A 15599-nucleotide genomic window follows, 5' to 3' on the forward strand; every position below is an offset into this window, starting at 1 on the left:
AGTGGAAAAATCTACACAGAGAGACCTTAGATGCTGCTCAACTGCCCAGTTCTATTCACGTAAGTGAGTCATCAACATCAACAGCTTCGAAGGTTTTTACACTGTTTTAGCAGGTAACATTTCCGTCAAATGAAATTCTGAGTAGAACACCAATATACTTCACTAGATGCCTGCTCTGCAAGAGGCCAAAATAAGGAGCCACAGTCCTGCTCTACCAAGCTCTTGCTCTCTCTATCCAGTAGTCCCTGGGCTTCATGAAATTTCCATGTTTAAAAACTTTAAAAGAGGGCCAAATGAAAAACTTGCAAGTTTTTTGTCCTCATCTTCACTGATTGAGCAGAGAATAAAACTTAGGTCCCCCCAAATTAAGTGGGGACTGGAGATCCTTAGTTCATCTGGTCAGTCTTTTTGATCTCCATTGATACGCTTTCCATGTGGACCCCATGAAAATCACTGCTCACTAGAGTGGATCAAATGGAAACGAGCCTTCTGCTTCCACCATGTCTCTGGATTTCTGAGCCATATCAATGCCACAGAAGGGAGAAAATAAGTTCAGCTAGCATTCAGTAAGTTTTTCTGTGCCAAGAGCAAGGCAAGCTGGATAGTTTAGACCCCTAATCATGCCCTTTCTCTTTTCGGGGACAGTAGGAAGAAATTTATGCCATGGGACAGGTATGATAAAAAGTCAAGTAGATGAACTATTCCACAAATAAGCTATTCTGGTTAATGTTCTTATTCCTAAGGACTAAGGAGAACACTCTTGTTTTTGAAGAATTTTCTAAAAGCATTCCTGCCTAATTAAGTAGACTATGCTGTATATAATTAACTTTTAAAAAAAAGAATGCACGGTTCTTCCATGAGAGGGCCACCAGTCTAATCTTTAGTTCTCTTTGTGGAGAAAGCTAAGTAAAATGTAGACGATCTAGGAAATGGAGCTATTCATATAAAACTGCAGGACAAATCATGGAAGGTTATTTTTCTTCTTTAAGTAAATCTCTCATAGCTACTTCTTTTGTATTTCTCCTAAAAGTAGAGTGTGGACATTCTATTCCAGTTAAATGAAGGATTCTGGTTATTTGAGTCCTGGCTAACTGAGCTTTTACTTGACACTGACACCCTGGGGACAGCTAGCATCCTCTTTAGCCTCATTCTCATGCTTATCTACTGGGCAGTCGAAGTGCTTTCATTCTCTGAAATATGCACTCCGGACAATTGAAGTGAATATATTTTTAATAAACATGGACCAAGGAGAATGGCTTAATTTAGTTCTCCTTATTCCTGGTTCTCTCACAGTCCGCTTGAAAAACACAGCTGTCGGCTTTGTGTGTGCACAAGTCCGCTCTCCTCATACAGAGAGGTTCCGAATGGATGCAGAGATCTCCTTTGTTGTGGTAACAATGTTTGTGCATCTGCACTGAGCTGTTCTGCAGGTCTGAGCTGTCCCGGCACAAGTGGAATTCATTGTGGCCAATGAACATCGCAGGCCTCGGCCAGGGAAGGCTCAGCCTGCCTGTCTGTTCCTCAGGAAAGCAGGGCAAGTGGCTCCATCCTGACGGGGCCCTGTCCTGGGCTGCCGCTCAATGACCAGCCATGAGCTAGGTAGATGTGCATCCCCTGGGGCCCCAATTTATCCCTAACAGCATCATCTCCACACACTGCATTCCTTGCCTCATGAATCATGTGAAAATTCACCCAGGCCTGGGAAATTTGGTTTTAGATTTTTCAGAAATATTTAGATTGTCTGCCTGAGAATGAATCAAAGATCCTGATGCATCAAGGGCAGCTACCACTCGAAACTGGGAAAACACAAACGCTACCCAGATTTGTTAGCACAGCCACATGGTCAACCAGGTGATAGATGAGTTAGTAAATGTTTCTGCGTCCGAGGTACAAACAGGCTGCTGCTATTGTTATGACTGTTGGTGTTACTTTCTCGTTTGGCTATGGACACAGGCCTAAATCTGTAGGTGACGCAAAATGAAGGCAGCATAGCCTAGTGGCTAAACACGGGAATTCTGGAGCCAGAGTCTCTGGGTGGAATGCTGGCCACTTAGTAGACTATTGGTGATCACCAGCTAGCTACTTAGGTGGCCTGTGGTTCTATGTCCTCATTGAAAAAATAAGGCCAAGGGTTATGTCTACCTCTTAGGGTTAGTATGAAGATTACATGAGTTAATATTTGTAGAGCACTTAGAACAGAACCTGGCACCTAGTAAACACTATATAAATATTTGATTAGTAAATAAATCCAAATTCAACCTCCTAGTGTCTACACAGGCTCAGCCTATAGGATCAGAACAAAAGTAGAGGGGGAAGGGGGGGATCTTGGAGGACTGACTCGACAACGCCAGACAGGCAAAACTCCTGGGGTGGAGACTGAACCACATGGCACAGCTGTGACCAAGGGTCATCCTGGCAGGGACCACCCACATCCCATATTTTCCTCTCAGGCCTAAGGACGGGAATACATATGGCCACACACCAGTTTTCGCTGAACTCTGAACTGGGAGTTTGCGAGCCAAGCACCAAGAGAGTGTCTGTCTGTTCCTTTCTGCAAGGCCATCAAAAACTGTGCTTCCACCACATGCAAGGAAGCATTGAGATAAAGACCCACGGAAAAGCAAAGGGAGTCACATCGGGAGCAAAAGAAACCAAGATTCTATTGGGGCGTCAAAGGGCAAATGGAACAAACTGGCCAGGGCAACATTTTCAAGAAAGGATTCAGTTATTTTTTTCCTTTGATCTTCCTCCCTCTCCTTTTCGATCTTTTCTTTCTTCCTTTTTTTCCTTCCTTCCTTCTTTAAAAAATTATAAACATTATTGTCATTTCCAAGCACAAGTACCTTCACATCAATGCAACCTTCAGAAAGGTGGAATACACGAAAAAAGACCACCCAGCTCCCCCCACTTTAATTAATTGAGTCATTCATTCATCAGTCATATTTACTGAGCACCTACTCTGTGCCAGGCACTGCTCCAGGTACTAGAACAGAGGTGTGAAAAACCAGGCACACGCACGCGTCCTCTTGACATCCCTCTTGACAGCATGGTGGGGAGATGGATTGGTGCCTAGGGCTGGAGACTGACCAATTTCCCAAAAGAAATCTTTAGATATTTAAATTGTGTTTGAATGACTGAAACCCACATGGTGCTCTTGGCAACATCACTTGGGATTTTACTATAGAATTACAACCCCTTTTCTATGTGGACAAACTTTGTACAGCATGAAGACGTGAAACCACGTCCTGTGAGAAACAGACTTGTAACCAGGGATGTCTGTCCAGAAGAAAGGAAGATTGAAGGGGGCCTTGACTGCTGTCTTCACAGGGATGTCTTCTTCTCTTACAGATGAAAGGATACATTCCTTCTGGGTTGCTACAGTGGCCAGACCTCATGGCTGAGAAGTCAAAGATGGAAGTCAATTCCCCATGAGAATTAACTGGAATTGCATCTTAAGAATAGAATGAACTGGCTCTAGGTGTAGGGGGAGCCCCAGCTCTAGCGGCCTGAGCGGAAGAGGAGGTAGATCTGGTGCCCAGAGGCAGAGGCACAAAAACACTTCATGAGTCCCTTTCAACCAAGAGATTCTAGGAATTTAAGACGCTAAAACCAAGCATTCTCATGAGGCCATTTGCAGACAGCATTCTTATCTGAATGGAGTGTGCAAGAAAAATGCATTTTTCCCCCACACCCTAGGGCTATTGCATTTGAAAGTACAGATGTAGACTCTCTTTTCCCAAACCTCCCAGGTGGGCTGAGATCAGGATGGGTCAGAGAAGAACAAACCTCCACAGCTTGATAGCCCACATCCTATAGCTTGGCTAATGGACCAGAACGGGGCCAAGGGATTCTCCAAGGTCATGGGGACAGAAAGTGACAGAAGCTAGGATTAGCCTGCCTCCTATCTCAACTCCCAGGAAATGCTCTAAGGCAGGGAAAGATGGATGGCAACCTCCAAAAGTGAGAGAAAGGGGGCTTTGCTAGGTGTCCCTTGAAAGCCAGATAAGCAGGCAAAGGGAAGAAGATCACAGTTCTTTTCTATAAGGGGCTGGGTGCTAAGTGCATCCTGTCTCGTCCCACGGTAGGTGTGACGCCATCTCCTCAATCCAAACAGTGGTATTGGGGACAGTGATGCACGAGCAGGCTCCTTAGGCAGGAACAGGTATTTGAGAGAGAACAGAGGGAGCAAAGATAGAGCTCACCATCGTCTTATCCCCCAGAGACGTTGTCCTAAATCTGCCTCTAGGCTGCCAACTTCTCGTGCCCAGCTGGTCATCCTCATGGCAAGAGGGGATGAGGCCCTGGCCTGCTGCCATAATTCCTAACAGAGTTCTCAAAGCTGAAAGAGAGAGTTTCTGGATTCTAAAAATTCAGTGAAATACAAAAGAAAAGAAACAGGAAGCGGGGAAATTAGCAGGAGCCCCCAGAGGGGATTAAAAAGGGAATTCAAAGCAGCCAACAGTCAAGCATCACTAATTCAGCAAAAATGGGGGCAGGCTAATCCCAATCAATGATACAGACATGAAAATTATAAAACACTTCAACGGAAATGCATTTTTACTGCTTCCTGGCCATTGCAGGATTACAAACTAGGCTAAAAAAAAATTTGATCTTTGGAGAGCTACTTTATTGAATAGATAAGAATGATTTGTAATTAGCATGCGAATTGTCTACGGAAGAGCCTGCTTGGAAACAATCTGCCCTTCTGCATGGTGTATGTGGCCTGCACAATCTCTGCAGGCTTGTCTGAACTATTTAATCTGTTCATCACAGCTTTTTATCAGATGGAGAAGAGAAAAACAACTTTGCCCAAGTCCAATTTGGGTAAATTTTGAATTAGCAGAGTCTGAATGGATGTCATTTAACGAAGTTACAGCAGGACAAGTTCAAGAAGGAGAAGTGGAGGGAGAGAGGAACGGGACACGACTCCACAGAAGAGAGGAGGAATCAAAAGAAAGACAGATGGAGAGAGAAGCGACCGTGGACAAAGACGTGGAAAGGAACAAGAAGAAACACTTTAATGATGTAACTTAAAAGAGAGAGAGGGAAGCGACAGATCCTCTGCTAAGATACCCGATTCTCTTTGCAAATACTTGAGGGCGGGGGACGAGGCGCTGGCAAGGAGGTGGGTAAGAAGCCGGCTGTTGATTATCTGAGAACAGAAAAGCTGTGTAATTTCCCACAGCGTGGAGAACCTTCCAAGCCTATGGGATACCATCCCTGGGAAAGTTGAGGCAAATTTCTCAGGATGCAGTAAAAAGTCAGAGAGGGCCAACTGATAGTCCAACAAGGAGGCTGGAATCCAGATTCTTCTGCAAGTTCTGGAGCAGCCTCGGCACTTGGGCTGGGCCCCCTGCCCTGTCATTTCAGCGAGGTGGGTTAACCTGAGCCTACCCTCAGACAAAGCTGCCCAGAAGTCAGGTGACTGAAGCCAGAGTTCCCTACTGGTCTGATCTGAGGCGATCCTAGGACTCGGGGAAAAGGTCTCCTGGCAACAACTTCTTTGCTTTAATGGGGTTTGGCCCCCTCTCTGCCCGACCCCTGGGGATGACAGCGAGAGTCTGTATTCTCAGGACCTCAGAAAGGAGAGGACAGATGGGCTCTGGAACAAACTCTCAGATGCCACCTAAAATGAACAGCCACTCCTCCTCACCCCAGGATGTCCTCTCGGGGTTCAAGACCAAAAGAAGAGGGAAGAGGTGACTGTCTGGTTGGAAAGCATACTCCCCAGGACATTTGGCTAAGAGAACCACGAATATGGCCAGAGGACAGATGTCCTAAGTAATGAGACTTTAATGCCGGAGCTAATGGGAACAGTACACAAGACCAAATGCCAAAAAAGCAAGGAATAATGAGAGTGTTTGCGAAGCCTGCAGACAGCAGCGGCTCCTCTCCCTGAACGCCGGGGAACAGAGCCAAGGTGCTAGCCTCCCAGAGCCTTGGTTGGAACTCAGCCTCCGTGGGTCTTGAGATGGGGACAGCAGCTCTGGGCAAAGAGGATCAAGGGTTCTCCTGCCCCTCTGACCAGGACAGAGTATAAGCCAAGCTAGGGGCTGAAATAGCACTCAGGAACTCCATGTTCCTGAGGAGAGCGAGGGAAACGGTTCCCACACCCACCCTAATCAGGTGAATGCCCTGGTCAGGGACCCCCGCCCTGGAGCTGCAGACCCCAGAGCATGAGCCTGCCACTGACCACCACCATGGTCACGACCATCCCCACTGACCATGATGACCGCAGCTTGAGAGTGAAGCCCACGGCTCCAAGGGCTTCTGGGATTCCTTCCTTTCCATGTGCCTTTCAGGACAGCAGGTGTGCAGGCACAAGTGACAGAGAAACATGGCAGAAGAGCGAGGAATTGGGAAGTATGGCTGAAGAATCGAAACAGGAAAAGAACAAACTAGAGCAGGGAAGCAGAAGTGAGCTGGCCGAAATTCTGTCTTGTGTGCACAGTGCTGGATGTTACAAATGGGGCAGGGAGGGGACCTGTGATGAATGGAGCTGTTTGTGAGCTGTATGTCTCAGTAATTAAAACTAGGGATGGCCGAGGCCCAGCCTCTCGCCCCCAAACCGCTTCTTTTCTCCAGCGCCCCTGTCACTCTCAGGAGCTAGGACTCGTGCAGAACTGCCGCAGGGTTCTTTCAATACTGTAAAGGTTTGGGTGGTTTTTCTTTTTCCTCACTTAAAGTCAGGGTATTTTGTTTCATTTTTGGTTTTTTTGCATCTTCTCTGTAGTGCCTTCACTATCCTCAGCCAATATAATCCATCTGGAAAAAGAGCCCTTTCACCACCCTGGCGCCTTCGTGCCCTGCATGCAATGTGAGCCAGGGCCACCAACCCGGTTCTGCAGGACCTGATCCATAGGTCAGGTATCCTCCCATCCCTCACTGTGATAACTGGTCCTGCGCACGGGCAGGTGGGTCTTTGCTTTCTCAAGTAATCTGGGCATCCATGACCCACTTACATCCAGGAAGGTGAGAGCCAGCTGCCCTGTGGGCCCCCAAAGGAGGTGCAGAAGGGCAATCTCCTAGCTGTGCAACCTTGGGCAAGTTACTAAGCCTCTTTGAGATGACTTCCTCGTCTGTTAAATGGGCACTCATTGCAGAGGGTGATGGAAGGATGCAGGGAGACAATGTGTGTCAAGCGCTTAGCAGGGTGTTGGGTACACAGCAAGCCCTGGGGAATGGGAGCTCTATGAGGGTTTCTCTATCACCCTCCCTGCTCCATCTATGTGACCTTGAGGCCTCATCTAAGTGAGATCTGAGGTCCTCCTCAAAGCTGGCTTTTGGGGTTGTATACGTGATTGGGTTGTGTAAGCTGCTGGGAGACAGAGCTCCCCCGTTCCTGTCGCTTGAGCAGAGACCAGGGGGCTCCCCAGCCACAGAGGAGGACTGACTCCTCCCAGAGTGTCCAAGAGTGCCCTTTAGGGGATCAGCAGGGTGAAAGGGTCTGCCCCAGCCCACACAGTGGGTGCCACACCATTGCCCAGTCCCTCTCTACCCACTAAGTCCTGATTGAGAAGGAATGCCATCCCACCCACAGCAGCACAGCCTGCTGCTTCCCCAACCACACAACAGCAAGAACTGGCAACAGCTGCTGCACCTGGTGGCCCCTTGTCACCGGCCCTTAAACTCCGCCGGCCCTACGCTTGCTCCATTTCTGTGATTAATCCCACTGAATGCATGCACATTTGGGGGTGTGGAGAGGCTCAGGAAATGAACACCAGGAATCTACCAGAATGCTCCCTGGAAGCCCCCTCCTCCCGTGCTTGCAAACATTTCTACTTCATCGATGGCTGTCTGGACCAAGCGGTGACCCCATCTGAATGCCAAATTGCAGGGGCGATGGCCTCAGATGCAGAGAAGGGAGGGCACAGACCCCAAGCCTGGCCACATGCATCCCAACGAAACTGGGTCCCTTTACTCTCAAAATCAAATTAGGAATCTAAATTGAGCTATCTCTTCACTGTCTCATGCAGAAATGTGGGACATTCATTTTTTTTCTTTCATCCTTTCTGGGCAGTTATTTGAGCTGTTTTCTGCATATTCAACTCCTTTCTTTTCCCCCCTCTCCCAACTCCCCCACTGTCTACCCTGACACACTGATATAGCAAGGGGCTGATCTTCTTCAGGCCGGTAACTCTCTTTCCACACGAGGAGTGGCCCCTTCAAAGTGGTCATCACGAGAGCACGGCTCGGATCCACAGGGCTGCCATTCATCACCAGAATGCCTCTTCTGGGCACCTGCCTTCGGAGACAGCTGACGTGGTTCCTAGGAGAGCAGGTCTCCTAGGAGAGCAGGTCTCATTACTGGAGTCACTCTTTATTTCTGATGAATAACAGGTCCAATCACCTCTTTCATTCATCGGCCTCAGCCCCATGACTTATGGCTGCTTACAAGAATCAAATCTCCCCTAAGAGGATAAAAATATGCTACCATTACAGAAAGCCAGAATGACACGCCATGGGCTCTGAAAGCACTTCCAGAACTGTGGCAACGTTTTCCAGGGAAGAATCAGCATGCAGCCTCCCAAGGTGACTGCTCAGAAGGACAACACATTAGGATATGTACGTCCTGGTTCTTTCAGAGGAAGAATCAGCCACATTGCAGGCAGAGGTCCCAAACTGCAGGCCACAGAGATTCATTTCACATAATGATTGGACCCCAATTTCCAGCTGCCTTAGCTGTCCTCCCTGAAGCTTCTCTGGACCCCTCACCTTGGATTCACCTTGGCCCTGTTGGTACCTCCGCCCAGAGCTGAGAAAGGGCAGGGCTGGCAGCAGTGCATGTGTTTCTGTGGTTCACAGAGCTGTCCTATATATTCAGGGGGCCATCTTCGAGGACAAACCTGAAACCCCCACACACACAGCCACAGGATGCCTGGAGGTCTCTGGTCTCTGGCCAAGCCGAAACCCATTGATTTGCCGGGTCTCAGCACTCCCGCCCAACTCTGGGAGAGACAGAAAGCATTTGCAGCCCAAATTTTTAATTACAGATTTCTGCCCATTGTTTTATTCAGCGACCCATTGCCCTGGTTCTCAACTCTGGTTTGGGCCATGTTTTCCTTCTTCAACGGTCTGCATTACTCAGATCTTATTAAAGGATTATGCTTAGGTCAGGTTATTGCCCTTTTACAAAGGAATGTGGAGAAGCTGCGGAAGGACCAGGGAAGATCAACGGAAATCATTTTAGTGGATGGAAAAATTGAACGAGGAAGAGCTAAAAAAAATGTAGGGAAGAAAGGGAAGGGAGAACTGTCACTCACATCTCTAAATATCTGAAAGTTATTTGGTGATGACTAAGAAACATGTGCATAAAGTAAAGCAGAACAGATTTTCACTGGCCGAGATGAGGCTGAGCAGTACGATGTCAAGAGCACTGGCCTAGGATGCAGGCCCCCTGGCTTCTAGTCCTAGCTCCTTCACCCACCAGATAGGGAACCCTGGCATGGCAACCTAGCCTCCCTGGGCTTCAGTCGCCCCACTTATAAAATTAGGGAGTTAAGTTAAATGACTTGCCTGCAATAAAAATTCTATGATTCTGTAACAGATGACAAACTAATAGAAAGTACTACTCTGCCTTTTCAAAACACTTCGCACTTACTTCTGAAGAATAAAAAAAAGAAGAAGAGATTAGTAATCTGTCCTGCATGGGGTTTGAAATAAGCTTGCTCAAGACCAGGGGTCTGAGACCTTCTGAGGTTTCACTGGTCCACCCTCCCAGCAAGCCCTCTTGCCCGTCTGTAACATCTACAAAAGAAGATGCTAGAAATACGAGGTCATAAGCGTGACTCAGGGAAAAATAATGAGTTGGAGTGTCCCAAGACAGAGAAAAGAGGAAAACAATTACAGCAGAAGGTATTTTAAAAATTAACTTAACCTAGGCCCATCAGAGCCCCCTCCTCCATCACCTCCATCTACACCAGCAAGTTCAAACCACAATTTTGTGGTTCCACAGGATGAATATTGTCAAGGGACGTGACCAAAATTGTAGGACAACATGCACTTGAATGCACCATAATTTCAAAAATAGATGGCGCAGGACTCTGAATTGGGGAGACGGTGGCAGAGAAGCAGGAGAATGGTGACATCCAATAGCCAGTAGCTGGACTAGGACCAACACGGAGTGGGGAGGCTCACTGACTACAAAAAAGAGCCAGAAAGTTAAGATCTAAAGGCAATCGTGCCGAGCCCTGGGGAAATCAGGCAGTGGAACACGAAGGATGAAGCTTCTTTTGGTGTAGTTCCCTTCCATTCCAGATCTGTGGGCACGTCTGTCTGGGGCTAGTGAATTAACCTCTTTCAATCAGCTCACTTTTTCAGCTGTCTTAACCACTGCTTCCTGCACAATTGATTTGAATCGACTGCACAGTCAATCTGATCTCTCATTAAAATACCTTGAAAACAATTAATTGGACTTTTTCTCTACCTGTGTCTTGGCAGCCTAGATCTGTGGGTAAACTCTTGGTATCTTAGCAGCAGATTCCTCCAAATGAATGTGCTCTGACCCTGGGGCAGGGCTGGATGAGGGGACAGAGGGGCAGGGGTGCATGCCTTCTGGGCTCAGGGCAGAGGAGAGGACAGGAAGACAGTGACAACATACAAGGGAGAACTGTCAAAGTGCAGATTTTTGAAAAGCATTTGCATGGCTCCCCTGCTAAATCAAGAATGAGCTCTGCTAGCCCCACGTGTCAAAGGTAACATACACTTTATAGGCTAAGGTTTTATAGTTGGAAACACATCTTGCCCACAGCAGGTGAGCAGGGCTCATCCACTGAATGAATGCATCGCACGTTGCCACTGGCGTCAGGAGGAAACTGACCATGGGCTCTGGGCACCGCTGTCCATTCCTCACCCGATCACCTTCCTCCTTTTGCTGTCTTCTCTGCTCTGTCTTCCTGGTGTCTAACTCCTCCTCCATAAGCCTTCTTAAACTCTTCCACAATTTCACCGCTTTCCCCACATGTATTTCTTTTTTACGTAAAGAAAATGGAAAACATGCAAGACCTTCAGTCCAAGGCAAGATCTTTTTGTGTGTCCTTCCAACGGCTATATTTGATGTAACTCTCTGTTTAGACCAATTCATTATAGTGAGCTCACAGTGCTTCAAAAAATGGAGTGTCTTGGGGTGACGTGACAATTCACCGCCCAGGAACCTAGGATGAGAACTCACTAAATCAGCCAGTAAAGTGGTCCTGCTACCGTAGTTCTGTGGTTTGTGGGGACAAAACAGAGCTCTTAGGGTTTGTAATTAATTTCTCGAGGGACAAAAGGTGGAACAAAGCGTTCCCTTGATTCCACTAGAAATAAGCAGAGGAACCCTTTGCCGGCTGTATGGGTCACCTCCCAATAATTTTCCTTTTTCCTAACAACATCTGCTCAGGTTTTCCTTCCCACAACCCTGAGCACTTCCCCCAGCCCCACATGCCTCCATCCCCTGCACCCCTATGCAGGCAGTGGGAGGACCCAGGGCAGCTCTGACTTCACCAACTCATCTACAGCATCCTAAGAGCTTCCTGACCCATCTGTTAATTAGCCATTTAAAAAAGAAGCCACACAGCTCCTCCCGCAGAATGATTTTCATCTCCAAGACACTAATGAGTCAACTTAGGGTGAGGAGGAAGGAACAGGTCTGAACACGAGACAAGTGGGACAGAACTGAATGTCAAAGGCAGCCAGTCTCCTGGGCCGAGCCCCTGCCTTTGGGAGGAGAACATGGCAGCCCCTCCCTGAACAGACAGCCCCTGGGAAGGACTGCAGAAACCGATCAGGAGACACTACAATCCGTGCAGGCCTGCGGTCCATCTGCTCGAGCCTCAGCCCGGGCAGGTGGAGAGTAAGGGGAAGGTGAGGTAGAGAGTGTGGTGAGAAATGGGGTTCTGGGTGGGAAAGGAGGGGGCCCAATGTCCAGAGGGCCTCCAGGTACAGAGCACTGGGTCCCTCTGGCCATCTCTTTCTCCTCCCTGGGGTCTAGCTGAGTATGACTTTACTCATCTGTGAGAAGCACCCGAGAGCTGATCATTCCCCCTACAGACACTGGCTTCTCACATAGAAACAGGATAGCAAGGTCTAATCACTTCTGGAAAAGCCCAAATCTGTTCTTCCCAGAGGGGCTGGAGATGGGAAAGGAGCCCTGCCCTCAGGAATGCATGCACGCATGGCGGGCAGGTGGGCAGGCAAGGGCTGGCCACAGCCTGGGAACACCAGGAGGAGGCAGAGGGCCGATCTTGGGGCGGCATCCTCCTTTTCATCCCTTCTAACACTCCCACAAATATCCCTATCAATGAGGCAGCTCTCCTCCCTCAGACTCAGCCTCTGCTTGCCCGTCTACATCTTCAGAGAGGATCACCCACTGGAATGAGCTCCTTGCCTTTTCAGAAAGGAAATGTCTTTGCTGAATATTCCAAGGAATATGTAAGAGAACGCACATCCCACTTCCGGTTGACCTCTGAAGGGTCAACATTCTTTCTTCTACTCCACTTTCCCTAGGGAAAACCCACTACGGTGTGAATATTTATCTCCTTCTCCATCACTCTCTCCTCTTCCCTACCCCAATTCCCCAAAAAGACAGTCTGCACAAAACTCCCCAGAGCAGGAAGCAGTGACCTCTGAGGTGTGAGCAAAGTGAGATGAGTCGTGGCAACACTCACACCCAGGAGTCAGTGAGCAGCTCCCTGCAATGTGCACACTCACCCTGACACGCCTGGGAAGGAAGAAGTGGAGACGGGATGCTGTTGCGCCTGAGTAACCGAGATTTGAAAACCAAGTTTCCCAACCTGCCCAAGGTCACTCATGGAGCATCCTAGATGGCTCTCTCATGCTCTGTCCCCTCCCCACAAAACACAGAGACAGGCATTGTCCCCTACCTAACAAGCACCAATATGATAGCTTCCAAAGCACTGAGGAGGCAAGACTGCAGCTGCTGGAAGAGGTGCTGTGAACTGAATAAAATCAGGAGGTGAATCTGAGGGAGAAACATCCCATATTTACATGATTTCCTGAGGGCTGAAATTCATCCCCCTTCCCACGGTTAGCTCTCTTCCCCGACCCAAGAGAGAAACTGCACCAATGGCATCACCATTGAGCCACGCACTCATCCACAAACTAGTTGCCCCAGTTTGGGATTAGGGAGGTCTGTGTGGTGGGGAGCGGAGAAAACACCAAGAGGGACAGGGACATCTCCAAAGTCACAAGCCAATAGAACACAGGCCAATGCCGGCATCCAAAGACCATCAATATGCTCCCAGGTGATGATAAATAAACTCAGTAGCAGGTGGCAAGGTTAGGGCAGGGGGCAGCTCCCTCTAAGAGTGTAGAGAACAATGGCTCAAGGAAGAGAGAAACTCAAAGAAAGGTTTGTGAGAATCAATCAGCAGGAGGCCATGGCCAGAGTGGAAGGTGATGAGAGGCCAGGACCACAGGAGAAGGCAGACAACCCTCTGGGCCTGGAGACAGAGGTAGAGAGACGATAAGGACCAGGTACATGTGTGTCAGGAAGGTGCCTGCCCACAGGCATTCCTTCTCTGCTTTCCATAGTGAGCCAAGAGAGAGACTTCTTCACCAGACAAGACCCAAAGGAGGGAGTGTCCTGTCCCTATTTTACTCTCCATCCCACCTGCCCTCTGCATTTGAGGGCTGGGATTGACCACAGACCATGTGTCACAATTTCTCCATCAGTTCCGAGGACCAGTCCAGGCACAGACACACTACCTGAGAGATACGATGGGGTTAAAAGGAAGTGTGTGGCACTTTAGGGTGATGAGTGAGAATTATAAACGGGTCTCCTTTTGGAAGCACCCAGTTCTAACACCTGAGTTTGTCAGTATTAAAGTATCCACACTTTGAGGATCTGACTCAATGAAACCTGCCAGGGAATATGATCTTTTCTCAACATCCACAGTATCAAGGGGAAAAAACACATCATGTCCAGAAATTTCTATCTGCCTTTCTCTCTCTTCATCGAGGTACAGGTGATTATGTCCCCAGCAGCAAGGGAAGAGGTTTTCAGGCCAGAAGGATAACAAGCAGAGTGTGGGGATGAAAAGCATATGGCTCAGGGAGGGGCCCGCTGGGCGCACTCAGAAGCGGGACTGCTCTGGGGGGTGGTCGCGGTTACCAGGGTAGCGCCCACACCACGTGCCAGAAATGGAGGCATTTTCTGGGGCAGGGTTTGTTCCCTGAAAGGACTTTGTTGAACCAGGTCCAGCCATTCATCATCACGAGGGGACAGAAGCAGAGCTAACTTTGCATCGTCTGAGTGCATCATTCCCAGAGTTGTAAAGAGAGGCTGGTTTCCTGTTCTCTCAGCTTTGACTTCCCAAAGGGCTCCCCAGGAGCTAGGGCGGTGGGGTGGGCGGCAGTCAGGGTAGAAGCACGGACTACGATATTTGAGCTCCTGGCACAAGTTTTGATAGGAGGCAGTCCCCACGCCTCCCTAATGCAAGATGCCCACCAGGTTTAACACAGCAAGAAGTGTGAACTCAGAAGAGTTCTGCCTACAAGGTTTAAAAGAACAAGTCCTCCAGTCTCAGCAGGAAAGATAAGCATCCCACTCAGCAGGACGCAATGAAGAGACACCATCTGCCCTTGGTCAACACGGAACGGATAAATCTTTATTCCTTCTTCCCCCAGGAGGCATCCTTCCTTTATCACCCTCATCGCTAACACCATGCAGTTTACACTAAATCACTTGGTACTCTTTCCAGCGAGGTTCCAACATTGGTCAATTTCCTATGTTGAAGATAAGCTCTGGTCTGACTCAGAAACCAAATGCAGTAAGAGCCTACACCGAAGTGCCCACATGCTATGAAAACTGAACCCTAAATCCCCATCCAGGATTACAGAATTGGTAAAATTCTCAAACTTTAGGGACTCGACCGATCCAACTTACTTTGCCTTGTAAATCCCCCTACCCCCAAAGCATGCTTTCGGGTTCCGAAGAAATGAAGAGGAAAAAGAAGGCTCTGATTTATTTCATGTAAAAGAAGCGAGGGTGAAACCGACTAAGAGAGAGTCGGGAGAGAGAGGAGGTGATGCCAAGAGTGAAGAGGACAAGGAAACATGTTAAGAGGGGTGAGGCCACGGGGAGATCGGGGGCGGGCGCCAGGGGGCCGCTCTCACCTGTGGATGTTCATCTCCCGCGGAGGGCGGTGGGCCTTGTCATAGGAGACCTTGGCGAAGACGCCGGCCACGATGACGAAGGCGATCACCCCGCAGGTGATGTAGACGGTGAAGTTGGTCTTGTCCTTCTCCGGGTCGTACTTGTTCTCGGGCCCCGGCGAAACCACCTTGGTGCTGGGCGTCTGCACCCACACCGGGCTCTGGTAGTTGGTGCACTGGCGCTGGTCCAGCTTCTCGTGGCGCTTCTTGCAGCAGAAGCGGTAGTAGCAGGTGCCGCAGCAGTACAGGTAGCCGCTCTCGCTGTTGTTACACTCGAACTCCTTGTCGTACTGGCCGCTCACGTCGTAGTAGCCCCAGCACGTCTCGTAGGTGACGGCCGCGCTGGCCGCTGCCACCGCCGCCGCGGGCTGTCCCCGCCGGCTCCCCGCCTCCGGGACGCCGGGCGCCCGGGCGGTGCCGTTCAGCTCGCGGCCGCCCCGGGC

At 49.1% G+C, this 15599-nt stretch overlaps 1 protein-coding gene across 1 annotated transcript in view; it reads right to left on the minus strand.

Moving 5' to 3' along the window:
- SHISA6 (shisa family member 6) overlaps positions 1–15599 on the minus strand; it is a gene marked incomplete at its 5' end in the record, with an annotated part of 280938 nt that extends 265339 nt beyond the window's left edge. Inside the window, one exon of the mRNA XM_046676274.1 lies at positions 15118–15599. Coding sequence (XP_046532230.1) covers positions 15118–15599 — 482 coding nt within the window. The remainder of the gene's footprint in view (positions 1–15117) is intronic.

This window comes from Equus quagga, chromosome 11 (assembly GCF_021613505.1).
Source record: "Equus quagga isolate Etosha38 chromosome 11, UCLA_HA_Equagga_1.0, whole genome shotgun sequence".
Classification (NCBI taxonomy): domain Eukaryota; kingdom Metazoa; phylum Chordata; class Mammalia; order Perissodactyla; family Equidae; genus Equus; species Equus quagga.